This window comes from Hemiscyllium ocellatum, chromosome 14, assembly GCF_020745735.1.
Source record: "Hemiscyllium ocellatum isolate sHemOce1 chromosome 14, sHemOce1.pat.X.cur, whole genome shotgun sequence".
In the NCBI taxonomy this organism is placed as follows: Eukaryota; Metazoa; Chordata; class Chondrichthyes; order Orectolobiformes; family Hemiscylliidae; genus Hemiscyllium; species Hemiscyllium ocellatum.
In genome coordinates, this window is record NC_083414.1 from 32,126,342 (window position 1) to 32,154,183 (window position 27,842).

Below are 27,842 nucleotides of genomic sequence, written 5' to 3' on the forward strand. Positions count from 1 at the left end.
ACCACTAGTGTCCCTGCTGACTACATCTGCGGGAAATGCAGCTCCTCGAAAACCGCGATAGGGAACTGGATCTAGAGCTGGATGAACTTCGGATCATTCGGGAGGCAGAGGGGGTTATTGAGAGGAGTTACAGGGAAGTAGTCACTCCTCAGGTACAAGAAAAAGTCGGATGGGTTACAGTCAGAGGATGGAAAGGGAACCAGCAGGCAGTGCAGGGATCCCCTGTGGCCATTCCCCTCAACAATAAGTATACCGTTTTGGATAATGTTGGTGGGGGAACGACTTATCAGGGGAAAGCAATGGGGCACAAAGTCTGTCCCTGCTGCTCAGAAGGGAAAGGAAAGAGGAGCAGAGCAGTAGTCATTGGGGACTCCATAGTTAGGGGGGCAGATAGGAGGTTCTTTGGGGATGAGAGAGACTCATAGTTGGTGTGTTGCCTCCCAGGTGCCAGGGTTCGTGATGTCTCATGCTTTTGGGATCCTCAAGGGGGAGGGGGAACAGCCGCAAGCGGTTGTCCAAATAGGCACCAATGACACAGGTAGGAAGAGAGATGGGGATTTAAGGCAGAAATTCAGGGAGCTAGGATGGAAGCTTAGAGCTAGGACGAACAGAGTTGTTGTCTCTGGTTTGTTACCTTTGCCACGTGCTAGTGAGGCGAGGAATAGGGAGAGAGAGGAGTTGAACACGTGGCTGTAGGGATGATGCAGGAGGGAGGGTTTTGGATTCTTGGATAATTAGGGCTTTTTCTGGGGTAGGTGGGACCTCTACAAACAGGATGGTCTTCATCTGAACCAAAGGGGTACCAATATCCTGGGGGGGGGGGGGGGGGGGGGCGGAATTCACTAAGGTGGGTTTAAACTAATCCACCAGGGGGATGGGAACCAAAATTGTAGTTCGAGTATAGAAAAGGTTGAGAGTAAGGAGATCTGAAATCAAGTTTCAGGGACACAAGATGGCACCGGCAAGCAAGAAGTTGGTTTGAAGTGTGTCTACTTCAATGCCAGGAGCATCTGGAATAAGGTGGGTGAATTTGCAGCATGGGTTGGTACCTGGGCCTTCAATGTTGTAGACATTTCAGAAACATGGATAGAGCAGGGACAGGAATGGTCGTTACAGGTTCCAGGATTTAGATGTTTCAGTAAGAATAGAAAAGATGGTAAAAGAGGGGGAGGTGTGGCATTGTTGGTCAAGGACAGTATTACAGTTGCAGAAAGGATGTTTGGGGACTCGTCAACTGAGGTAGTATGGGCTGAGATTAGAAACAGGAAAGGAGAGGTCACCCTGTTGGGAGTTTTCTATTGGTCTCCGAATAGTTCTAGAGATGTAGAGGAAAGGATAGCAAAGATGATTCTTGATAGGAGTGAGAGAGACAGGGTAATTGTCATTGGGGACTTCAACTTTCCAAATATTGACTGGGTACTCTAGTAAGAGTCAGTTTTTGTCCAGTGTATGCAGGAGGGCTTCCTGACACAGTATGTAGACAGGCCAACAAGGGGTGAAGCCATATTAGATTTGGTACTGGGTAATGAGCCCGGCCAGGTGTTAGACGTGGAAGTAGGTGAGCACTTTGGTGATAGCGCTCACAGTTCTGTTATGTTTACTTTCGTGATAGAAAGGGATAGGTGTACACCACCTGGGGAAAGGCAATTACGATAAGATTAGGTAAGATTTAGGAAGCATAGGATGGGGGAGGAAACTGCAGGGGATGGGCACATTAGAAATGTGGAGCTTATTCAAGGAAAAGCTCCTGTGTGTCCAAGATAAGTTTGTATCTGTCAGGCAGGGAGGAAGCTGTAGAGTGCGGGAGCTGTGGTTTACAAAGGAAGTGGAATCTCTGGTCAAGGGGAAGAAGAAGGCTTATGTTAGGGTGAGATGTGAAGGCTCAGTTAGGGCGCTTGAGGGTTACAAGGTAGCCAGGAAAGACCTAAAGGGAGAGCTCAGAAGAGCCAGGAGGAGACATGAGAAGTTGTTGGCAGATAGGATCAGGGTAAACCCTAAGGCTTTCTATAGGTGTTTAAGGAATAAAAGAAAGACGAGAGTAAGATTAGGGCCAATCAAGGATAGCAATGGGAAGTTGTGTGTGGAGTCAGAGGAGATACGGGAAGCACTAAGTGAATATGTTTCAACAGTATCACTCTAGAAAACAACAATGTTGTCAAGAGAATACGGAGATACAGGCTACTAGACTAGGTGGGATTGAGGTTCACTAGGAAGAGGTATTAGAAATCCTGCAGAGTGTGAAACTAGATAAGTCCTCTGGGCCAGATGGGATTTATCCTAGGATCCTCTGGGAAGCCAGGGAGGAGATTGCCGAGCCTTTGGCATTGATCTTTAAATCGTCATTGTCTACAGGAATAGTGCCAGTAGACTGGAGGATAGCAAATGTGGTTCCCCTGATCAAGAAGGGGAGTACAGACAACCCTAGTAATTATAGATCAGTGAGCCTTACTTTACTTGTTGGTAAAGTGTTGAAAAAGGTTAAAAGAGATAGGATTTATAATCATTTCAAAAAGAATAATTTGATTAGGGATAGTCAGCACGATTTTGTGAAGGGTAGGTCGTGCCTCACAAACCTTTGAGAAGGTGACCAAACAGGTTGATGTGGTGTATATGGATTTCAGCAAGGCATTCGATAAGGTTCCCCATAGTAGGTTATTGTACAAAATGCGGAGGAATGGGATTGTGGGAGATATAGCAGTTTGGATCAGTAATTGGCTTGCTGAAAGAAGAGAGGGTAGTGGTTGATGGGAAATGTTCACCCTGGAGTCCAGTTACTAGTGGTGTACTGTAAGGGTCGGTGTTGGGTCCACTGATGTTCATCATTTTTATAAACGACCTGGATGAGGGCATAGAAGGGTGGGTTAGTAAATTTGCAGATGACACGAAGGTCGGTGGAGTTGTGGATAGTGATGAAGGATGTTGTAGGTTACAGAGAGACATAGATGAGCTGCAGAGCTGAGCTGAGAGGTGGCAAATGGAGATTAATGCGGACAAGTGTGAGGTGATTCACTTTGGTCGGAGTAACCGGAATGCAAAGTACTGGGCTAATGGTAAGATTCTTGGTAGTGTAGATGAGCAAAGAGATCTCGGTGTCCATGTACACAGATCCTTGAAAGTTGCCACCCAGGTTGACATGGTTGTTAAGAAGGCTTACAGTGTTTTAGCTTTTATTAATAGAGGGATCGAGTTCCGGAACCATGAGGTTATGCTGCAGCTGTACAAACTCTGGTGCAGCCGCACTTGGAGAATTGTGTACAGTTCTGGTCACCGCATTATAAGGAGGATGTGGAAGCTTTGGAAAGGGTGCACAGGAGATTTATTAGGATGTTGACTGGTATGGAGGGAAGGACTTACGAGGAAAGGCTAAGGGCTTTGAGGCTGTTCTCGTTAGAGAGAGGGAGGTTGAGAGGTGACTTAATAGAGACATATAAGATAATCAGAGGGTTAGATAGGGTGGACAGGGAGAGCCTTTTTCCAAGTATGGTGACGGTGAGCATGAGGAGGCATAGCTTTAAATTGAGTGGTGATAGATATAGGACAGATGTTAGAGGTAGTTTCTTTACTCAGAGAGTAGTAAGGGTATGGGATGCTTTGCCTGCAACTTTAAGTACATTTAAGTCGGCATTGGATAAGCATATGGACATACATGGAATAGTGTAGGTTAGATGGGCTTCAGATTGGTATGACAGGTCGGCGCAACATCGAGGGCTGAAGGGCCTGCACTGCGCTGTAATGTTCTATGTTTCAAGCTAGGCACCTTGCCCAGTCACTAGCTTCAGTCACGTAGTGTCTGGACAATGTTGGTCAGTAGCTGCTAAGCAGGTATTAGTATATAATAAGTCCTTGCGAAGAGAAGAGTAGTCCCCTGCAAGAAAAGAATTTCTTTATCAGATATCTGTATAGATGCAAGGTTAACTGGCTTTGCTGAGCATGGGAAACACAGGCTTTAACAAGCAGGCACTAAGATGAGATTCAACATGGTTTCCAGGTTCTTAATATGCGACAAAATGGCTGGCCCGAACCTAACAATTCTCCCACAGAATAGTAGTAAGCAACTCAACTAGGCTCCATTAGTCTGCACTCTATCAATAATGGGGGAGCACAGCATGTCAGTGTAAACATTTGGAACCATCTTCAGCCTGACATGTCGACTGGGTGATCCATCTCCACCTCCTTCTGAGGTTGATAGCAAGATAGATGCCAGTTCATTTTGAAGGAAGTCTTCACTGAAGCAAAGAAAGCGTAAAAGCAGATGAGTTTAGGGAAAGAATTCTTATTTACAAATGCTGATCGTAAAGCAAAGGGAGGTGTAATGAGGATCTGATTCACTCTACGTGACATCAAGGGTGGGTTGAAGGTACTAGATACGACAAGAACAATGGACCATCAACACCCTAGCAGTAATACTGAAGACGTGCTCCCGAATTAGTTGCAAATCTACTCAAGCGGTTTCAGCACAGCTCCATCCAACTCTGACCAGAATATAAATACTGTAGTTAAAACAGGTCAGAAGCTGGGAATTCTGAACCAAGTAAACACATCATAGTTTCCAAAATGCAAAATTACCAAAAGCAAATAGGAACTTGATGGAATGTCCTCCACTTACTTGGATGAGTGCAGCTCTAATGCTGAAGCAGCTCGATACCATGCAGGATAAAGCAACCCACCAAACAATCTCTAAACATTCACTCCTCCCACCACCAGTGCACAGTGGCAGCACTGCGTATTATCTATAAGATGTAATACAGCCATGGTACTTCCAACAGCTCCTTTCAAGTACACGACCTCTTTCTTTCAGAAAGGCAAAGGCAGCAGAAGCCTGGGAATACCACAATGTGCAAGTTCACTTTGAGGTATACATGATCCTGGCTTGGAAATACATAATTACTTCCTCATTGTTACTGCTTTAAAAATCTGCAACTCCCTCTCTAATAGCACTGTGAGTACGCCTACACAATATGAGTGCAGCAATTCAAGAAGGCAGCTCACTCCCTTCTTCTCAAGGGTAATTAAGAATAGACAATACTTGCTACTGATGCTGACAGCCTGTGGAAAATTAAAAGTACATTTACAAAAATATACTTTTGAAAACTACAGAGCAAAAGGAACTAGTTCAATTATGCTTTAAAAATGGTAATAAATTGCAGAACACCGAAAGACACATTGTCAAAGAAGAGATGTCAATGTGGACATAAATCCTGGTCGTGTTCACTTTTTTCCTCCACCCCATTTTTGTACTGTCTGTCTTTGTAGCATGGTCAGAATAATCCTGTCATGGAAACTCGCAATGAGTTAACAGACTCAGGTATTTAGCCTCAAATGTGCAAAATGAGATTGGTAAATGTGACCTCAACTAAGCCCAAATTAACAGTCTACTTTTCACTAAAATGTGAATAAGTCTCCCAGGTAACTGTCCAACAATTTTGCTTGTATGTAACCTGTTGCATGTTTTAAAACAAGGTTTTCTTTTGGCATCACGGCAGTACTGGAGCATTACTATTTATGAACCATCATTATTCTGCTGATATTTAATACTAATATATTATTGATGTTGTGATCGAAAACAAGTCAGTGAGTCCCTGAAACGAGTTGCAGCCAGAATCCGGAGCAGAAGCAGATGCAGACCGAGCACAGGCCAACCTGGAAGTCAGCGCATGGAGGCAGCAAGGCCTTGTGTTTTGAAGCCCTGTGGGCATCGATTCAGTGAAAAGGACTATAATTTGAGTACTTCTAAAAATTTTTTTATTCGTATTCTGGACTTTGAATAATTCGAGTACTTTTGAAAATGGTGTATTCCAATGTTAGACTTTTGCTTACTTTCTCAATTCTGTAACAAATACTTAGAAGTATCTGTACCCTGAACCTAAAATGGTGCCAAAGAGGTGACCTTACAAACTTTTCACTGCACTCTATTCTGTTCTAAGTCTGTTGGAAAACCATTTAACTATACAAAGCATTAGTTCATTTTGAAGTTAAAAATCACACAACACCAGGTTAGAGTCCAATTTCATTTTGAAGGTGGCATACATTAAAAAGTTCATACATTAGATCAAAATGAGTTCAGCTGTACACCAAATAAATGAAACATGAAATATCGGAATTGCAGATATTTCTACCATTAGTGCCTGTGACAAAAGCTCTATGCCCAGGTTAAAACTCTTATAAACTTCTTTATCCTCAGATATGATGCATAATAACAAGTTGGTGTATTCTTCTGGTACCGCTAATCCAAACCCAATTACATCAGAATCAAAAGTTTCTAATCCATCATTAAAAGTAGAACATTGACTGACCTGGTATTACGATGTGATACTCCATCTTCTACACAACATACACTAGTCTTCTGTTCTCCCACATCTACAACACAGGCACTACTTAAACCACTTCCAAATGTAGCACAGATGGATTCCTGATGAACAACAACACCTAGAAAATATTTTTAAAAAGGCAAAGATTAACTAAAAATATTCATGATCAAAAAGTTTTAATACTGACCAAACATATATGATGACAGAAATAGTTTTAAGGTAGAGTTCTGCTAATTCTTAATTAGTTGAACATACTTTAACTAAACTATAAATGAGCAGTTCTTAAACTATAATAAACATAACAGAAAAATTATTCTAGACTTATAAAAAATCATAAATGCAAAATTAAACAGGAGGTAAAGTAAAAGTTTTCAATGCTGAGGAGGTGTCTCTACATCAGAGAGATGCAAATTTTTCACACTGACTTTACGTAGTGATGTGATAGACTGTAGTTTCTCAGGGAATCAGGGATAAGGCAAGCGGACAGGAAAGTGGAATAGAAGCCCAATATCACTTATAGGGCTGAAGAAGGGCTAATGCCCAAAACGTCGAATCTCCTGTTCCTTGGATGCTGCCTGACCTGCTGCGCTTTTCCAGCATCACATTTTCAGCAATATCACTTATAGTCATACAAAACGGCAGAGGTGGCTTGGCAGGCTATAAAATGCACACTTGATCTTGTTTCTTACCTTTTCAAAATTTACCCTTTGTTTTTCTTACAGAAATTATTTATTCTTGGTTGCTAAATATTTCAATATATACATAAGAACATAATAATTAGGAGCAGGAGTCGGCCATCTGGACCCTTCAAGCCTGCTCTGGCCATTCTATAAGATCATGGCTGATATTTTCATGGACTCAGCTTCACTTACCCATGCTCTCACTATATCCCTTATTTCTTTATTGTTCAAAAAAATCTATCTTAGCTTTGAAAACGTTTACTGAAGTAGCGTCAAATACTTCACCGGGCAAGGAATTCCACAGATTTAAAACCCTCTGGGTGAAGAAGTTCTTTCCCAATTCAGTCCTAAATCTGCTCCCTCTAGTGTTGAGGCTCTGTTCTCTTGTCCTAGTTTCACCTGCCAGTGGAAACATCCTCTCTACCTCTACCTTAACTATTCCCTTAATGGGGGATCCAAGATGGCGGCGACCCAGCAAGACTGAGTCCACAGTGCTCCACCCAAAACTTGGGAAAAGTGGGCTATCCACCCCCACCACACTCACTAAACCATTTATAATAGTTGTTAACCTTAAATAGTTACCTATTAGTACATTTAAATAGTCTAATACTAGCTGGAAAATGAGTAAAGGGAAGGGAACAGGCGGCTCTAAGAAAGCAGGGACCCCTCCCCCACCCTCTCCCTCTTCAGCTGCAACAAAACTATCTTCAGCTGCTTCAGGAGATTTACCAATGAAGATGAGCTTTGAGGAGATGTTTGCCAGGTGGGAGGCGAAGATTGATGCCTTTATCGATGAGTCTCGGCAGAGCAGAGAAGCACTATCAGCCGAGCTGCAGAAGCAGGGCAGAGACATTCAGGAATTGGAGTGCCGAGTCAGAGAGGTGGAGTCGAAGGCCGCAGCCTCAGAGACTGGGATAAAATCAACAGCCGACCACATCCGTTTTCTCGAGAATCGAGTCCAGAACCTAGAAAACCACATTGATGACCTCGAAAATCGATGTCGTAGGAAAAATATTCGGTTGTTGGGCCTGCCCGAGCAGGAAGAGGGAGGTCAGCTGACAGCATTCTTAGAGCATTGACTGCCACAACTTTTAAATCTGCATAATGGATCAGGCCAGGTAAGGGTAGAATGGGCCTACCGGGTCACAGTACGTGGGCCCGGCTCAACCCAGCGCCCACGCCCGGTCCTGTTCCAGCTGCAGAGCTATAGGGAGAGGCAGATGCTCCTGGAAGCCTCAAGAAAACTGGGAAAAGATCCCCAAGCTATGACCCACAAAGGATCCAGGATCATGCTGTTCCAGGACTTCTCCCCAGCTTTGGTCCGAAAGAGGAAGGCATTCGATGAGGCGAAGAAGCGTTTAAGGGACTTAAATATCCAGTACTCCTTACGATATCCAGCGACGCTACGCCTTAGCCACGAAGGATCCATATATAACTTGGGATCACCGGAGAAGGCTAAGGAATTCTTGGACTCTCTTAAATAAACTGTAAGAGATTGTGGACGCTGGTCTGCCTTTCCCATTATTTTGGTTTACATCCCTTCATCTTTTCTTATCTTTCCCCCTATGTGTGTATGTATATATATATATATATGTTGGGGCGTTTGGTTAATGTTGATGGGGAGAGGTGGTTACCTTATTCTATTTTACTTCTGTTTTTAGGAGCGGGGTTGTTTTTCTTTCCCCTGTTATTTTGTGGTATTATATTTAAGTATTACATGTTGAGATTGTAATCTTATAGTTATATATGGTATTAATATTCCCAAATATATTTAGATGTGGGTGTGGGTGGGGGTGGGGTGTGCACTGTTAACTCTAGCTTTATATTATATTTGAATTCTCCTCATTTTATTGAGGAACACCTGGGTCAGGGGTGGGGCACTGGTTGGAAGAGGGTAAGATGGACTGTGGGAGAGGAAGTGACGCTCCCTGGGAACAAGGGAGAAAATCTCCAATTCGGAATGTTTTATATTTTTTATACTTAGAAAGAGTTTTTTGTTATATTGTTTTGAGTGTATCAGAGAATCTTTACTTTTGTAAATCTTGTATGCTCCATGCTCGGGATGTTCTAAATAGGGTTTCCCCTCCCGAGGGGTCTCGGATCTGTCCAGATGATTATGGCTGAACAGTCGGTTAAGTGGTGCACCTGGAATGTCAGGGGGAGTAATTCGCCAGTTAAAAGGAAGAAAATATTATCAAATCTTAAGAAGGAGAGAGTTGATATAGCTCTCCTACAGGAGACACACCTGTCGGATAAAGAACACTTAAAATTACGACAGGGCGGATTTGATCAGGCCTTTTTTTCCTCTTTTAATTCAAAAAGCAGGGGAGTCGTTATCCTTGTCCGGAAGAACTTCCCTTTGAAAATTCTAAATCAGATAAAAGACGAATCTGGACGATATATTTTGATTAAAGCCCTCATAAATGGAGAGGAATATGGGATCTTAAATGTATACTGCCCCCCGGCACACCCCTTTAAATTCATAACGGAAGCTTTTTCAAAACTGATGGCCTTTGGTGCCCGTCATACAATTATAGGGGGAGATTTTAATTGTATTATGGATCCGGAAATAGACAGGATTCCCAAGAGTGCCGCTGGAGTATCTCCCAGATCTAGACAACTGGCGGACCTGAATAAAGAATTAGGATTGGTAGATGTATGGAGATGTCTCCATCCACAGGGTAGAGATTTTTCTTTCTACTCTAATCCACATAAATGTCACACAAGAATTGATATGTTTTTTGCCCCATCGATTTTTCTAAACTCTATAGCAACCTGTAAAATAGGTACTATAGCAATCTCTGACCATGCCGCTGTATACATGGAAACTAAGGTAAAGAACAATGGGGCATCTGCTCGGCATTGGCGTATGGACCCCTTCCTGATAAAAGATAGCAAATTTTTAAAGTACTTCTCCCAAGAACTTAAAACTTTTTTAGAAATTAATACTGGTACGGCTAGCAATCCGTCAATGATGTGGGAGACCATCAAAGCTTATGCACGAGGTTTGATCATCTCCTATTCAGCGACCCAGAGGAAAATGAAGGGAGAGCAACAGCGTCTGCTCGAAGCTCGCCTAAAAGCAGCCGAAACAGCATACGCTGATAGACCTTCTATCACAAAATTGCAGAGGATTACAGCTCTTAGGACAGCTTTAAACACCGCGCTTACTCAAACGGCTAAAAGGGAAATATTATTTGCGAAACAAAGATTATATGAATATGGCGACAAACCGGGTAGATACTTAGCATTTCTTGCAAAGAAAAAGAAAGCCCCTCAAACTATTCCGACCACCAAGGAAAGTACAGGTACCCTGACTCATGATCATAAAAAGATCAATGCGACCTTTAAAGAATTTTATTCTGAACTATATAGATCGCAGGATTGTGAAGATAGGATTAGGAGGATGCAGTCATTTTTTAAAAATTTGACCTTCCCGGGCCTGACTCCGGAACAGGTGTCGGCCCTAAATACCCCTTTAACAGTCCAAGAAATACTTGAGGCAATTAGGCAACTTCAGAGCGGAAAAGCACCGGGCCCGGATGGTTTTCAAGCTGAATTCTATAAAGAATTTACAGGAATATTGGTTGACCCACTTATGGATATGTATAATTTTGCGCATAGTCAGGTCTGTCTCCCGCCCACGCTGAAAGAAGCAAATATTTCTCTTATCCTCAAAAAAGGAAAAGACCCAGAAGATTGTGCATCTTACAGACCAATATCCTTACTAAATGTAGACTTTAAAATTCTCTCAAAAATGTTAGCACTAAGACTAGAAAGGGTACTGCCATATATTATAAAGGAGGACCAGACGGGATTTATTAAGGGCTGCAGATCATCCAATAATATCAGAAGGGTCTTGAATATGATCCAAGCCTGTCATCAGGGAAAGATACCAGGAGTAGTAATTTCATTGGATGCGGAAAAGGCATTTGATAGGGTTGAATGGTCATATTTATTTTACACATTGGAAAGGTTTGGCGTTGGACAGGTGTTTACCAAATGGGTTTCAACATTGTATAATGACCCCAAAGCAGCTGTTATTACTAATGGGTTAAGATCGGATGGCTTCAGTGTGGGTAGGGGCTGCCGTCAAGGATGTCCTCTCTCACCATTGTTGTTTACACTGATAATCGAACCATTAGCAGAAGCCATCCGGACTGATCCTAATATAACGGCCCCGAGGATTGGTACAGGTAAACACAAAATTACCCTCTATGCAGATGACGTTCTCTTATTCCTCAGTAATCCTTTAATGTCAGTGCCTCGTCTAATTCAAGTTATTAATACATTTAGTGCATTCTCAGGCTATAAAATTAATTTTTCAAAATCGGAAGCCATGCCAATGGGTGGTCTGGCTATGATACCCCACTTAATGGACGGATCCCCTTTTCCCTACCGTTGGTCCCTGGAGGGCTTCTTATATTTAGGTATTTTTATCACGCCAGTATTTGATCAGCTGTATAGGGCTAATTTTGTACAATTAATGGAAAGGATAAGGCAGGACCTCCAGCGATGGAGAGACCTTCCGATTTCCTGGCTAGGGAGAATAGCATTAATTAAAATGAATGTTCTGCCCCGTCTCTTATATCCTATGAGAATGCTCCCGCTGATGCTGCCAAGGCTAGCCCTACGTAAATTATATGGCTGGTTGGGCTCCTTTATTTGGAACCATAGACGGCCCCTTATTAAGCTGAAGAAGCTACAGCTTCCACAGGCAAGGGGAGGACTGGACTTCCCAGACTTTAGGAAATATCAGTTAAGCTCCCTACTAAGTTACATAGCTGATTGGGTTTCATCTGATCCACAATCAATATGGCTGGATATCGAAGCCTCCCAAGTAAAATACCCACTTATTAACCTTTTATTTTCAGATAAGAGAAAAATCATTACAGACCACTGTAAAAATCCCATAATATTAAACACAATTAAGGCCTGGAATATAATGCGGCAAAATGAGGGTAACTCACATAAAACATCCCCCCATGCACCAATAGTAGGCGCATGGGGATTCCAACCGGGGATTACAGATGCCACCTTTAAACTCTGGAGATCCAGGGGCATCTCATGCTTAGGGGACCTATTTAAAGATGGGATCCTGATGTCCTTTGAGCAGCTGCGTCTGAAATTCGGAATACCTAATGGGGATCTCTTTCGATACTTCCAAGTTCGAGATTATATACAGAGGAAGACTACATTAATAGATAGTCTTTATAAATCAGACAGAGAACGTAATGTCTTACGACCAGCGGGGGCATCCTCCGTTAGTACTATATACCATTTGCTACATGATGGAGTCTCAGGAGACATGGATGACCTGCTTAAAACATGGGAGCAGGACTTGGGGCTAGAAATCTCTGAGGATATGTGGAATGACATTTGGGAAAATGCTAGAAGAATTGCTATCTGTAACAGAACTCAGGCTATCCAACTAAAGATACTTCATAGGGCCCATATAGCTCCAGCTCGACTGGCAAAATTTAAGGCAGGAGCATCTCCAATGTGTCCTAAATGCAAAATAGAGGTGGGTACTCTTGTACATTGTCTGTGGACTTGTCAGAAAGTCCGCAGATACTGGACTAAAGTGGCAAATACCCTGACAGAAATTTTAGGAACGGAAATTAGGGTGGACCCTGTATCTCTCCTTTTGGGCTTTTCGAACCTCTCATCTCTAGATATGCATGGGAAGAGACTATTTTCTATTCTCTCTTTCTGCGCAAGGAAAAATATTTTGGTGAACTGGGTGGCTGAGGGCCCCCCTGGACTTTCAAATTGGCACAGATTAATTATGGAATATATCCCCCTTGACTTCCTCACAAATATGGTGCACCGAAAGACTGAATTATTTTATAAAATATGGCAGCCCTTTTTGAATTATATAAATGCAGATATTTCGGCTATCCTAACAAGGGCTTTTATTTAGTGAAGATTTCAGACCGGGCTGCTCCGGGGCCCCTTGGGAGAGGAATCCTGCGCGAATACGGGTTTTATTATATTTGATGTTTATACATTCCGAGCATGTAAGAGACTTAGGTATACACTCTGGTTAGTTATAGGTTAGATTAGTAGAAAGTTGAGTTTTTTTTTTTCTTTCTTTTTTTGTTTTCTTTCTTTCTCTTTTCTTTGTTAAATTATGACTATTGTATATATGATTTAATTGTACATCAATATTTGTATTTGAGAGTTTTGTTTATTTTTGTAAATTTGCAAAAATGTTAAATTTCAATAAAAATATCTACAAAAAAAACTATTCCCTTAATAATTTCATATGTTTCTATAAGAGCCCCCTCAGTCTTCTGAATTCCAATAAATACAATCCCAGTCTCTCCTCATACGCCAAACCCCTCAAATCCAGAATCAACCTAGTGAACCTCCTCTGCACACACTGTAGTGCCAGTTAGCAGACCAAAACTGCATGCAGTACTCCAGGTGTGGCCTCACCAGTACCCTGAACAGCTGCAACATAACTTCCCTGCTTTTAAACTCAATCCCTTTAGCGATGAAGAACAAAATTCCATTTGCCTTCCTAATTACTTGGTGTACCTGCAGACCAACCCTCTGTATATGTATATATTAAAAATAAATGTATGCACCTTGATCACTGGCAATAACATACTATGTATGCTTACCTGAGAATCCTATATTGTTCAAAAGTAGGTTTATCAATTCTTTAACATGTTGTCTGTTGTAGATATCTGGGATTAGCAGAATACACCTGTAATACTTGTGAATTAAAACATAGCAATTAATACTACATTGTAAATAATATCTTAAAAGTGAAATGCAAAGAAGACGTGCTTTAATATAATTTTTGCACATTAAAATTCTTGAATGGACTGCAACATTGTTTCACAATACCATGAATACTCCTATGTCAGGTTCTACCTATTAATAGTAAAATATATTTTAAACATTCGAGCAATATTTTGCTCCCAAGTACTTTCCATGGGCTTGAGGGCATAATAAAGACTCACTCCAGCACAGTATTAAAGAACTTCTGCAATTTTCCCTGTTGCTCCCTTACAACTTGGTGTTCCAAATATGGAAATACATAAGATGTTACAGAATTTCACAATTTTATTAAAAACTACAGCAAATTCACCTTCAGTGCGCTAGATGCACACTTATTCATATTGGAATGATCATTTAATCAAGAAAACCTGATTTGCTGAGAAACTGGCTTTGGAACCAATTTTCAGTAAGCCACAGTCCAGGTTTTTAGGACATGTCAATAACTCCTAAAGGATAATGGAAATCGATGAAATTGGTCTTGAGGTTTGATTAAGTGGAATAGATTTTTAAAAAAGGCAGGAGGAAGCAGGAAATTAAAATTCAATTGAAATGTAACTCGTCTAGAGTGGAAGCACAATGGATTTGCAGCAAAATACTTACACAATTTTCCACTATGCCTAATCTGTTTTCCACTGATGTTTACAGAACATTAATTTAAACTCTTCAGGAGAATAATTTCCTAGTCCCCACTGTTGCTTTTACATAGTTAGAAATTAAAAATTTTGACAATAATTTGCAAGTCAATGAAAATAAAAACTGATGTGGTACAAAATTGCTTGCTGATTTTCTATGAATATACATCATGTTGCTGCCACAGACCAATTCCACATTAAATCAGATAATTTTAATCCAAATTAAGTTTCCATAGGCAATATTAGCATTATTCCGAGAAATTATATTCGTATTATCACAGTGTATTACTACCTTTAAATTGCTGAAAATTTAAATATTGTAAATGAAGAAGGAACACCAATATCAAATGTTCCTAATACAGGGAACAATACAAAATATAAAATATACAAAAAAAATTCTAACATTGTTTTCATTCAATTTCTCATTAAAAATGATAATGTTTGTTAAAGGGAATTAATTGTCTAAGTGAATTAAAGAGAGTTATAAAACAAAAGCAATAACGTCCAATCTACATGGTTTCCTAATTTCAATAAATTATTAATAATAAAAAATTTACACCAAAACATAATTGATAGCAAAGTGGTCAATAATTTTAATACTTCATAATAAAATAAATTCTAAGAGTTTAACTGTTTTCAATAAGAAGCTAATGTTAACCTTTAAATCTTTACGAGGTATTTCAAGGAACTTCTGAATGGCGTATGTCCAAATAGTTTCCAGATCAGCCAGTACTGCAGTGAGAGAGCCTCCAGGTCCTTCGTGAAGGTTAAACTGACCTCTGCGAATTGGCCAATGTACATTGTAGCAATCTGATGGGTTTACATACAATGCCTTTTGGAAGAGAATAAATTGACAATATTGGATTGTATAATTTCAGTTTCTATTTCGATACAAAATTATTGTTTTATCTATTACTGAATTAACACAAAAACAAAACACACTATATTCTAACAATATTGGAACAGACCAACTTGGTACAAAAGGTTTTCCTATGCTGCAACATATATAAAGAGGAGATTGTCGTTTTTGGAGATCAATCATCTCAACCTGAAATCATCACTGTGGGAGTGCCTCAGGGCAGTGTCCTAGGCCTAGTCATCTTCAGATGTTTCAGACTTTTTCTCCAGCATAAGAAAGGAATGCTTACTAATGACTGCACAACATTGAGCTTCATTCACAACTCCTTAAACAACAGCAGTCCTTGTGCATATGCAGCAAAACTTGGACAATATCCAGGCTTGAGGTGACGAGTGGCGAGGAACATTTGCACCACACAAATGTTCCGCAATGAGGGAATGTAACTACCAATTCTTGACGTTCATTAATATTACCACTGTTGAAGCCCCAACTATCAACATCCTGTGGATTACCATTAACCAGAAACTGTACTGGTCCAATCATATATATTGTGTAACTGCAAGAACAGGTTAGAAGCTGGGAATTCTGCAATGACTAACCCATTTCCTGACTCTCCAATGCTGTCCATCAGCTATACGCCATAGGTCAGGAGTGTAATGGAATATTCTCCTCTGATCTGGGGGATCCAACAACAAATCTGACATGATATTGGACAGAGCAGCCCACATAAATGGTACCCTATCCACCATCTTCAACATTCCCTCCTTTCACTACTGATGCACAATTGCATCAATAACTACAGTGCAGTAGCCTCACCAAAGTTTCTTTAACAGCAACTTCCATATCAGCTGCCACTACCATCCTGAAGGAGAAGGGAGCAGATGTATAGAAATATCATAATCTGCAAGATCCCTCTAATGCACACATCATTCTAACGTGGAACTATCTCACTGTTTTCTCATTGGATCAAAATGCTCAAATACCCTTCCTAATTGCATTGTTGGTGTACGTGCAGCAAATGGGCTGCAGTAGTTGAAGAATACAGCTCACCACCATCTTCTATGGCAAGTGACATCATATACTATGAATGAATAAAAAAAAATTGACCTTGTGTGTCTTCAAATTAAGGCTAACTGATCTTTTATATTCGATTGAGTGGGTAGATACAGTTTTGGTTTATTAGCTTAATCGATACAACAGTGCACCCTTAAAACTCCACTGAAGAGTGAACTTAAATTATGTCCTCAAATCTTTGAATGGGAATTCAACTCTTAACCTTTTGACACAGAAGCAAGAGTGCTACCACTGAATGAAGTCTAAAACTTGTCCAAGTCACAATTTATTTGAGACATTTCAGGACTTTCTGACATCACATTTCACAGCTGGCAGAAGTTACTTTGTAATTACACAGCTTAATAACCACAGTCTGAAATTCACAAAGTTTCATTGTTGGTGAAGTTTATATAAAGATTTAAAACAAAATGCTCTACCTCTTCTCCTACAAGAAACTCAGGTTGATGTGACGTGTTTGTCCATTTGACCCCTGAATTGTTGTCCAAGACTGCTGGCCTCATCTGTTTGTTATATGCCCTCACCTGAAAAAGACATAAAATGTTATAATGTGCCATCCACTATTCAAAGTTCTCAAATTCATACATATGTTATATTCATATTGGGGAAACATACACCCTGCTGCGCACCATCTTTTTTTAAAGCATTTTGCATTTCAAATTTTTTGGTGCAATAAAATTTAATGTAAACTCTCTGGAAATTCTCAAACTATAAAGAGTTTAGCAATATGATCTGAAACAATCGATCATACCTTCGTGTAATTACCGAAGTAATACCCCAATAAGGAATACAGGTATTCACCAAATTTATTTTAGAAAGCAAAGTTACCCACCACTTCCCAACGGTAAGATTAATACTGTAATAAAATCTTACCCCAGAAAACTGCAGTATTGTACCTGATCTGGAGGAGCTGGTATTCGCCTCGCACCATTTGACATCTTTTTGGACCATATAGCTTGATCTACCATTTTAAGGCCATTCTGTCTTTGCTCATTACTTTCTGGTTTCTTTAAAGAAAAACAAATTTAATTGATATTTTAATTTCCAACTTTAGATTAGCATTGCATTAGCAATTAAGTTAGTTATTACATAAACACACATTTCTCCAATGAACAAAACTGATGAAATTTGTTTTCTCAGAGATAGGATATTTGGGCCTAGAATTTGCAGTGTGTTTGGCAAAATGGTCAATGTGCCTCTGAAATTGACAGCAACTTGGGAAACAACATGTGAGCTAAACACAGAATTTGAGAAGGTGCAATCAGTGATTCAACACTTTTCCACATGGTACACTGCTGATGTTTCCCACAGTTTAGTCAAGAGTAAATATGTATGTTGACAGAATTTTTTCTTTTATGCTATTAATCTCACTTCAAAACCTCTTGGAAAATTACAACACATTGACAGAGGTGTGACCGGACTTTTGACAGCATACTAAGTTCATAAGCATGCTAAAAATTTCTTTGGTTCTCGAAAATTAATTTAATATTTGCAGGATATTAAATCTTTAAACTATGATTTGAAAATATAGTTTGTGATTTTAGCATCTAACCTCATCTCAAATGTATGCCCAGTCACCAGTTCCACTCACTGAAATTTAATTGAAAGTATAATTAGTGCATTTTACTGCTTAGCTTGTTATCTGTGGGAGTATTTAAATAGGGTTGCTTATTTACCTTGCTTGATGATGTCACACCAGGCAATCCCTGTTCCCTGTTTTCCGTTGGGAAAGGGAAAGATTACAAAATTATTGTAGGCAGTTTTCTTCAAGAATAGCATGGTGTTATTTTGTAGCTGACATCAAAACTAGGGCCAATGATTTCTCACCATGATTATCTCCAATATGAACGTCAACAGTTAAAAGGTTTAGCGGAGATACTTAGGAAAAAAGGCAACCACACAGCAAAGCAAACTTACATTGAGACCATCCCTATGTAGCCATGGATCCTCATAGTGAGGCTGTCCTTGTTGTTTATGTCTTCGGGCGATAATATGAGGTACACAAACAGGAAGCGTATCTGCAGCTCGTCCAATCCTTAGAGTAGATGAACCAGGATGAATAACCACAATGAAGTTACTCTGAATTGGCTTCAAAAGAAAATATTAAAAGGTTTAGTTTGGATCCAATTTTTAGAATGTACACAAAAAAAATCAAGGATTCAAAATGTAACTAAACTTTAGTCATCTTCTGTTGGTTACTGATTCCAAACATTTTGAAATCCTTGGGTAATATTTTCTCCAATATTTTTAACTCACTTTTATTAATTTAATTTCAAATCTCTAATCCTATTTTTTGGCTTTAATAAGACGTCCATTATCCTAATTAAGGATGTTGCCTACTCAGTGTCAGGTTAATTTTTGATGTAGTCTTCATGTGCCTGAACAGGCCAGTTTTCAATCTGCAGATTTTTGGGGATATGGGGCAGCATGGCCCACAAGGTAATGAGGGATTTGCTTCTTTTTCTTTCTTTCTCTGCTACCACTCATTTATGAGTGGTGTTTGGGCTCAGCATGTTGTAGCTTCATGAGTAAGTTGGTGCCGTTTCGAATGATTGGTAAGGAACTCCTCCCAGTATTAAACAGGATCTTGACCAGATGGGCCAATGGGCAGAGAAGTGGAAGATTGAGTTTAATTCAGATAAATGCGAGGTGTTGCATTTTGGGAAAGCAAATCTTAGCAGGGCTTACACACTTAATGGCAAGGTCCTAAGGAGTGTTGCTGAACAAAGAGACCTTACAGTGCAGGTTTATAGCTCCTTGAAAGTGGAGTCGCAGGTAGACAGGATAGTGAAGAAGGCATTTGGTATGCTTTTTTTTATTGGTCAGAGTATTGAGTACAGGAGTTGGGAGGTCATGTTGCAGCTGTTCAGGACATTGGTGAGGCTACTGTTGCAATACTGCGTGCAATTCTGGTCTCCTTCCTATCGGAAAGATGTTGCGAAACTTGAAAAGGTTCAGAAAAGATTTACAAGGATGTTGCCAGGGTTGGAGGATGTGAGCTTTAGGGAGAGGCTGAACATGCTGGGGCTGTTTCCTCTGGAGTGTCGGAGGCTGAGGGGTGACCTTATAGAGGTTTACAAAAAATATGAGGGGCATGGATAGGGTAAATAGACAAAATATTTTCCCTGGGGTCAGGGAGTCCAGAACTAGAGGGCATAGGTTTAGGGTGAGAGGGGAAAGATATAAAAGGGACCTAAGGCGCAACTTTTTCACACAGAGGGTGGTACATGTATGGAATGAGCTGCCAGAGGAAGTGGTGGAGGCTGGTACAATTGCAACATTTAAGAGACATTTGGATGGGTATATGAATAGGAAGGGTTTGGAGGGATATGGGCCAGGTGCAGGCAGATGCGACTAGATTGGGTTGGGATATCTGATCGGCATGGACTGGTTGGACCAAAGGGTCCGTTTCCGTGCTGTACATCTATAAGACTCTATGACTTCAAGGAGAATGGCTGGTACCATTCTTGTTCTCTGCTCCTGGAATGCTGGCCATTTGAACGTTGAGAAAACGAGACTTGAAGAGTCTCCTGTTCAAAGGCAAATCTAAAATGATTAGTTAAGCACACATACCTTAGCTGTCTTCCTTCTAAATTGTCCAGCTCAAGTTTAAAACAATTGGGTAACTTGTATATTTTGTCGCTGGTGATATTTAAAGGTTATTCCTCAGTCATAATTCATCACATTTACACTTGAAGTCTAGGTATGTCATGTGACTATATATCCTCTATAATATATATGGTTTCTAAGTTTGCTTCAACATAGCTCAGCAGGAAAACTGTTAGCTGACAATTTCCATATCCAGCTATTCTGAGAATGAAGCAGATAAAAACCAAGCATCACATGCAACAATCATACTTATGAACAGGTTAAGTAGGAAAATATCCACAAACAACAAACATTACCAAAGTGTTCAACCATCTGCCCTGACCTTTGATGCCACCATTAGACAAATCCCTTATCATTGCCTTGAAAGTAGTTAACATTGATTAGGATCTTGTTTAATTCTGACATTGTGACATTAAAAAAGGCAGAAGTTGGATCCTCTGGAATATTGGCTCACCTCCTGATCTCAAAGCTTTTCCACCACCTGTAAGACTCAACTTATGAATATGACTGAATAAATGTTACTCACCAATTACTACTACTTAGGTGGAACAGTGAGGGCAGCTTAGCAGTTAGCACTGCTGACTCACAACCCCAGGTTCAATTCCACCCAGATGACTGATCTGGATGAAGGGACAGGAGGCATTCTGGTTAAGTTTGCCGATGATAAGAAGTAGTTAAGCGGACAGACAGGTAGTACTGAGGAGGTAGGGAGGCTGCAGAAAGATTTAGACAGGTCTTGCACTTTGGAAAAATGAATACAGGCATAGACTATTTTTTAAACGTGCGAAAATTCTTAAAGCCAAAGTACAAAGGGATCTGGGAGTGCTAGTCCAGGATTCTCTGTTAATTTGCAGGTTGAGTTCGTGATTAAAAAAGCAAATATAATGTTGTCATTGATCTCAAGAGGGTTGGAATGTAAAAGCAGTGACGTCCTACTGAGACTATATAAAGCTCTAGTTAGGCCCCATTTAGAATACTGTGTCCAATTTTGGGCCCCACACTTCCAGAAAGACATACTGGCACTGGAGTGTGTCCAGCGGAGATTCACATGGATGATCCCTGGAATGGTAGGCCTAATATATGATGATCGGCTGAGGATCCTGGGATTGTATTCACTATAGTTTAGAAGGTTGAGGGGAGGTCTAATAGAAACTTACAAGATAATGCATGGCTTAGAAAGACTGGACACTGGGAAGTTGTTTCCATTAGGCAGGGAGATTAGGATCCATGGGCATAGCCTTAAAATTAGAGGGGGTCAATTTAGAACGGAAATGAGGAGACATTTCTTCAGTCAGAGAGTGGTGGGCCTGTGGAATTCATTACCACGGAGCGCAGTAGAGGCCGGAACTTTGGGTGTCTTCAAGGCAGAGATTGATAAATTCTTGATCTTGCAAGGAATTAAGGGCTAAGGGGAGAGTGCTGGTAAGTGGAATTGAAACACCCATCGCCATGATTAAATGGCAGTGTGGACTCGATGGGCTGAATGGCCATGCTTCCACTTCTATGTCTTATGATCGTATAGACTGTTCGTTTGGGTTTCCTCTGGGTGCTTCGATTTCCTCTCATAGTTAGGTAAAGTGGATTGGCCATGCTAAATTGCCCATAGAGTCCAGGGATATTCTGCTAAGTGGATTAGCCATGGGAAATGCAGGATTATAGGGATAGGGTCAGGAGGGTCAGTGTGGACTCGATGGGCTGAATGGCCTGCTTCCACACTGTAGGGATTGTATTTGTAAGTGCAATTAGACATATTACTTGAGCTCAGTACCATTCAGATTACAGCAGTCTATTTGACTGCCACTGGATGCATGATCAATTCCCTTAACCACAGCTCACTAACTGGACTGAAAACAACCAATGCTGGAGATCACAGCGGGGCAGACAGCATCCATTGAGACAGCTAATGTTTTGAGTCTAGATGACTTCATCAGAGCTGAAGTACACATCAGTTCTAATAAAATAGTCACCTAGACTTGAAATGTTAGCTTGCTCTCTCTCATGAATGCTGTCTGATCCACTGTGATCTCCAGCATTTGTTGTTTTCAGTACAGATTCCAGCATCTGCAGTAATTTGCTCATTAATTGTAGTCCATCACCCTCCTATCAGAAGGATGTTATAAAACATGGAAGGGTTCAGAAAAGATTTACGAGGATGTCGCCAGGATTGAAGAGTTTGAGCTAAAGGGTGAGGCTGAATAGGCTGGGACTATTTTCCATGGAGTGTCAGAGGCTGAGGTGTGACTTGAAAGAGGGGCATGGATAGGATAAATAGGTTAGACCTTTTCTCCGGGAGGGGGTAGTCCAAAACAAGAGGACATAGGTTTAAAGTGAGAGGGGAAAATATAAAAGGCACTTAAGGGGCAACTTTTTCACACAAAGGGTGGTGTGTGTTTGGAATGAGCTGTGAGAGCAAGTAGTGGGAGCTGGTACAATTACAACGTTTAAAAGCCATCTGGATGGATATATAAATAGCAAGGGTTTAAAGGGATATGGGCCAAATGCTGGCAAATGGGATTAGGTTAATTTAAGATATCTGGCCGGCATGGACAAGTTAGACTGAAGGGTCTGTTTGACTGCTGTACATTTCTATGATTCTATCACCAGTCAAGAGATCAATCTAATCTTAATGTCACCTCTCCACCTGCAGTCTATCACCAATTAAGGTCAAGCTCTGTGACAGGGTCACCCTAACATCCAAGTCAGATGCAATCAACATTCAACACTCATTATTTCTTGTGATGAATCAAGATCCCAGAATTGCTTTACCCTTAACACACTCTCTACAGCATCTGTAATTCAATAAAGTAGCACCAGCTTCTCAAAGCAGGTAAGATAAGCCATAAATGAAGTCTTAAGGTTCTTTAAATACTACATAAAAGTATTGAGATTTAATTTCTCAACAGGAATAATGTATCTTTATTGTAACACTACTCGCGTCTGTATGTTTTTTCAACATATTTTGTTTGAATTTAATCGTTTCCCCTCTAATACACCTCACAATATACTGCTGCAATATTTAAGGAACCAAATGTTGACAGTTTGAATAAGAGATGGATAACAACTTGGCCCAATGCTGCTAAAACTCACCCAGGAAGGCTGCCAGCGGTGAGGCCCAGGCCCAAGCCGCGGCCTTCGGTCCAGGCCCAGGCCGGCTGTGAGGACACAAAGCCAGTCAGCGCCGTGACTCAATACCGCTCGATGCTCGCTCTCGGCCTAGGGACACGGTTCCGGCTCGCACTCACCTCGAGGACTGATTCCGGGATGGCAGCGGGGACTATCGGACGCTTCACCCCCCGCTGTTCCTTTTCTTTTTCCTTCTCTTTCTCTTTGCCGTTGTCCTGTTCCACTTGGGTCATTTTTACCGGCTCCCTACCCGACACCGAGTCACAATTTCGAAGCCGCGTCAGCGCTCCCCCTGTGTCTGCAGATCCTCTCTCAATGTAGATCCTGCCAGTGACCTCTCAGATCTTGTCTCAGTGTAGGTCCTAGATCCTGTCAGCGATCTCCCTGTGTCTGCAGATCCTGTCTGTGTAGATCCTGTCCATGATCTCATTGTGTCTGCAGATCCTATCAGTGACCTCTCCGTGTAGATGCTGGATCCTGTCAGCGATCTTGCCATGTCTGCAGATCCTGTCCCAGTGTAGATGTTAGATCCTGTCAGCGATCTTGCCATGTCTGCAGATCCTGTCCCAGTGCTGACCTCTGTGCTTACAAATTCTCTCTCAAAACACATCCTAGGTCCTGTGGCAATGCCCCCTACCCTCACTGTGTCTGCAAAACCTGTCTCAGTGTTGATCCCTGTGTTTGCAGATCATTTCTGTGCTCCCTTCTGTGTCTACAGGTCCTCTCCCTTAATGCTCCCTACCCCATATCTGCAGATCTTAGATCCTGTTAGTGGTCTCTCTGTGTTTGCATGTTTCCGACATGTACATAGTGGGTACTCATGTGACTTGATCAACATTGCCGATCTCATACGCTGCAGGCAAGGATGACCCGAGGCATGGTACATCGGCGAGACCAAGCAGTGCTTCCAAATAAACTTGTTGGACTATAACCTGGTTTTGTGTGATTTTTAACTTTGTAACCCTATTTAGCTTCTCTTCTTTTCTGGCATATAATCAACAACCCCTTTGTTTGGGCTCTGGGCTTCATATCCACCAGTTTGCTTACTTCTTCCCAGTGTCTCCACCATCAGCATAAATACTTCTTCCCGGCTGTTTCTAGTTTTGAAGGGTCACTGAACTTGAAACATGGTCTCTTTTCTCTCCACAGATGCTGCTGGATCTGCTGAGATTTTCCAGTGATTTGTCTTTTGTAGAATAAAATCCTTACAATGTAGAAACAGGCCCTTTGGCCCAACAAATCCACACTGACCTGCTGAAGAGTAACCTATCCAGACCCAGACCCATTCCCATACATATAATGCCTAACTAATGCTCCAAACGTACACATCCCTGAACACTGGACAATTTACCATGGCCAATTCACCTAAACTGCACAGACATAGGGAGTATATGCGAACTCTACATGGACAGTCACCTGAGACTAGAATCAAACCCAGGTCCCCGGCCCTGTGAGGCAGCAGTGCTAACCACTGAGCCACCATGCCGCTCCTAACCTTATCTCGCCTTTGTTTTGTAACTTTGTAGACTTAGATGGTGTAAAGGTCTTTCCTGGATTTTCTCCTCTTCTGTTGCCCTTAGTCAGTGGCTTTTTGATGATTTGCTTTGCACCCTTCTTGGAGGTTTGCTATCTTTTCTTTTCATCAGCCATAGTATCGATCAATTTCAAAGATAGAATCCTTTGTGTCTGTAAGGTGGGATAAGCATACATTATATTGATCCAGATATTCCAATGGCCAAAGGGTCATTAAAGCAGAGTGGACTGGAGAATCCCTGGTACAGCTGACTCTGGGAATTGTCCAGGAAATTACATTTTTGGATGGTCAATTCCCCCAAAAGAGTCCTTTTTAAAGTTGGAGAATTCAGAGGCTTCTGACTCACAAGTTCAATAACTACCCAAGAAAAGTTGGAAGGATTGAAAACCCAGTATAGATCCTGGAATACTATTAAATCTCTCCCCCCACCTCATAGACACGTCCTGCTCCAACATCTCTTGGTATGGGTGGCAGCTGTCACAAGTGAGCCACTGCTCAGGGACTGGGCCCTCTGTCAGTGGGGTTTCAGGTGGCTGTGAAAGGAGATGGCTCAGGATTCAGGGGTAACCAAACTCAAGGACGTGTTAAATGGAAGAGGAGAGGACTGGATGACATCAGAAAAACTAGCCAATAGGGCATCCATCAGTGTGCAGACTGTGGCCAAAGCTATCCATTGCCTGATTAACATGGTAATCAGGCTGAGAATACACAGACTATTAAGTCAGCTCAACTGTGTAATATACTTCCAGATAAAACGATCCGTGTCCATCCAGAATTCAACATGAGCCCTGGAGATTGAACCCACCTTTGGACATCTGGATCCCACAATTTGAGCAGGCTTGAGATGATTCAAGATGGCAGAGGAATTTCCTGTACATTCTGCTCAGCACACTCTCTACTTTATCCTTCTCTGCTAGTAGCCTACATTCTGGTAACTAGTGGAAGGCTGTCTGTAATGAGTTCCTCCATCTTTTCTTTGGGTACTTGGGTCTCATATTTAATTAGAATGTCTTCATTTGCAGCCCCCATCAGTTATTTAAAAGGGGCTGCCTTTAAACTTTTGGCTGCATTTCAGCTTTATGCTCCTGATCTACAGGCACACCATACAGAAAGGGTGGGGGGGGAAGAACAGGTAAGAGAATAGCGAGCCTGCTTCTGGGCACAGGCAAGGTGGCCATCAACAGTTCCAGACAGCTGTTTGTGAATGGTTCATAGCACCTAACTATCCACCTGCATTCTGAGATTAAGTCTGTGCTGAGGTGATTGTAGAGCAGGAGCACGAGGGTTTCATTGGCATGGTAAAGGCCATCCACGCTAGTTGTACTTCACAGGGGTTGGGGTACATCGTTCCCAAAAATGACATTTTAAATTAAAGTTTGCTGAGCTTCCACTATAGCAAGTTTGATTTTTGCTACAGTGCCCCAACCATGTGGGCTGTCTAACCCACTTGTTTAAGAATATGTGAAGCATATTCCCACTCCCATGGTGCACCTGGAGCAATGTTCAATCACTCTGGATGGAAGACAAAGACTTCCCCAGTACAATACAATCTCAAAGAAAGGACTTGTTAGATTGACCAATTCTGGCCAAATTAACAATAAAAGGGCTTTTGCCCCAATGGTCTTGTAGTTCAAGAAGTGTTTAAAAAAATCCCGATAATGGCTTCACTAAGGTATATTTTCAAGGTGAATGCCTGAAATTTTTACTTTTTAAAATAAAACTTAAGCAAGTTAGACAGACCAAGTGGGGCACTGTAACATAAACAAAGATAAACAGAACCTTATTAAAATTATATAAGTTTCCATTGCAATTAAATCAGTGTTGTTAGTAGGGGTGATAATGCATCCCAGCCCTTTTGGTGCCCCAAAGTTCCTTAAACCTCTGTGGTAGACACCACATGCTCTGTTTAAATAGGCCTCCAAACGCATAAGTCATGTGAGACAGATACTAAATTTTTGCTTTTTACCTTGAAAACAACAATGTAATACAGACCAACAATTAAGCCTCATCATGCTAAATTACAATCTCAAATTTAATATATCCATATTCTGTCCATTGATTAGTGAAAATTGCACCAAACCAAATGAGAATAAAGCACAGGCTAAATAGAGTCCAATTTATTTACATTTGAAATAAAAAACAAACTTGCACTTGCATTGTGCCACTAACATTAAAAGACATTCTTAGCTCTTCGAAGATGCAATTTGATCTTGGCATCCATCAGAAATGAGATGGAGTTTAAGCCAGTCCTTAAGACCAGGATTGAAATGAGGAAATTCACATTACTTCTCTTAGCAGTAAACATAGTTGAGGCAAAGTAGATAAAGAAATAAGAGTATTGTTGAGCTGGATGTGATAGAGCAAGGATCAGGAAGACATCAAATAGAGGGACAAAAACTATAAATGTGGAAGCAGATGTTGGATAAACACATTTTGCAAGAGGTTCGTAGTGGGTAAAGGTTATCCACTAAGCAAGGAGAACATCAAAATAGTTGAACTTACAGGAACCTGCAACAGATGTGCACAGATAGAGGGATGGGTGTTACTTGGGAGGAAAGAAGGGGTTAATAGTGGACTTCTTGTCAAATGACTGAATCAATAATTGACAATAGTATTTTTGTACAACTGTTCTATCATATCAAAGATGAGCAAGTGATGCATTGTGTAAAAACAGATTGAGTTGTTAAAGATGATCAGATTTGGAACTTGCATGGTCACAGTAGCAAATCCACGTGTCTCAAGAAAACTAAATTTGAGAGCATATTTCTCTAATACAGCTTGTCTACCTGAGGCTGCACCGACACAGAACATGTGCTGAGGCTATGAACTGAAGCATTTAGCCTTGTTCATCATCTTTTCCCCCAATATCTGATCAATACTTTTTTTACTTTGAATTGCTGTAGCAGTATCGCACTGGTATCTTTTACTACTGTATGTGGTGTCTTGGTAACTGCTTCCTAATTTCTGGGAATTTATCAAATTTTGGAAACATGGAAGAATCTATGAATCTTGCCTCATTGAATGAGCAACGTTCCCTCTCTTCCACATTTCCCCTCTGGCTAAAATTCTAAAGCAAAGCACACTGCTGACATTTTAAATTGGAATATTTTAAATGAAAATATTTTTGCAGCAATCTTTGAGAAGAGTTTGAATGATGAAGCACAGCTGGAGTAAATAGGGCATAAATGCACAAAAATTGATTCAGCTTGAAGTAGCTAGCAGGAGACTGAACTT

At 41.0% G+C, this 27,842-nt stretch overlaps 1 protein-coding gene across 3 annotated transcripts in view; it reads right to left on the reverse strand.

The window, feature by feature from the left end:
* The window catches only part of actr8 (actin related protein 8), a 36,989-nt gene extending 13,375 nt beyond the window's left edge, over positions 1-23,614 (reverse strand). Inside the window, exons 1-7 of one of the 3 annotated variants that reach the window (XM_060835164.1) lie at positions 23,194-23,614; positions 18,260-18,430; positions 17,239-17,349; positions 16,762-16,866; positions 15,071-15,244; positions 13,618-13,711; positions 6,294-6,426 (exon numbers count right to left, since the gene is read on the reverse strand). In XM_060835164.1, coding sequence (XP_060691147.1) covers positions 6,294-6,426; positions 13,618-13,711; positions 15,071-15,244; positions 16,762-16,866; positions 17,239-17,349; positions 18,260-18,430; positions 23,194-23,307 — 902 coding nt within the window. In that variant the 5' untranslated portion in view covers positions 23,308-23,614. Of the gene's footprint in view, positions 1-6,293; positions 6,427-13,617; positions 13,712-15,070; positions 15,245-16,761; positions 16,867-17,238; positions 17,350-18,259; positions 18,431-23,038; positions 23,159-23,193 lie in introns of those variants that run through there. The other 2 variants (XM_060835163.1, XM_060835165.1) reach the window with 2 other exon arrangements.
* Positions 23,615-27,842: the final 4,228 nt, after the last annotated feature.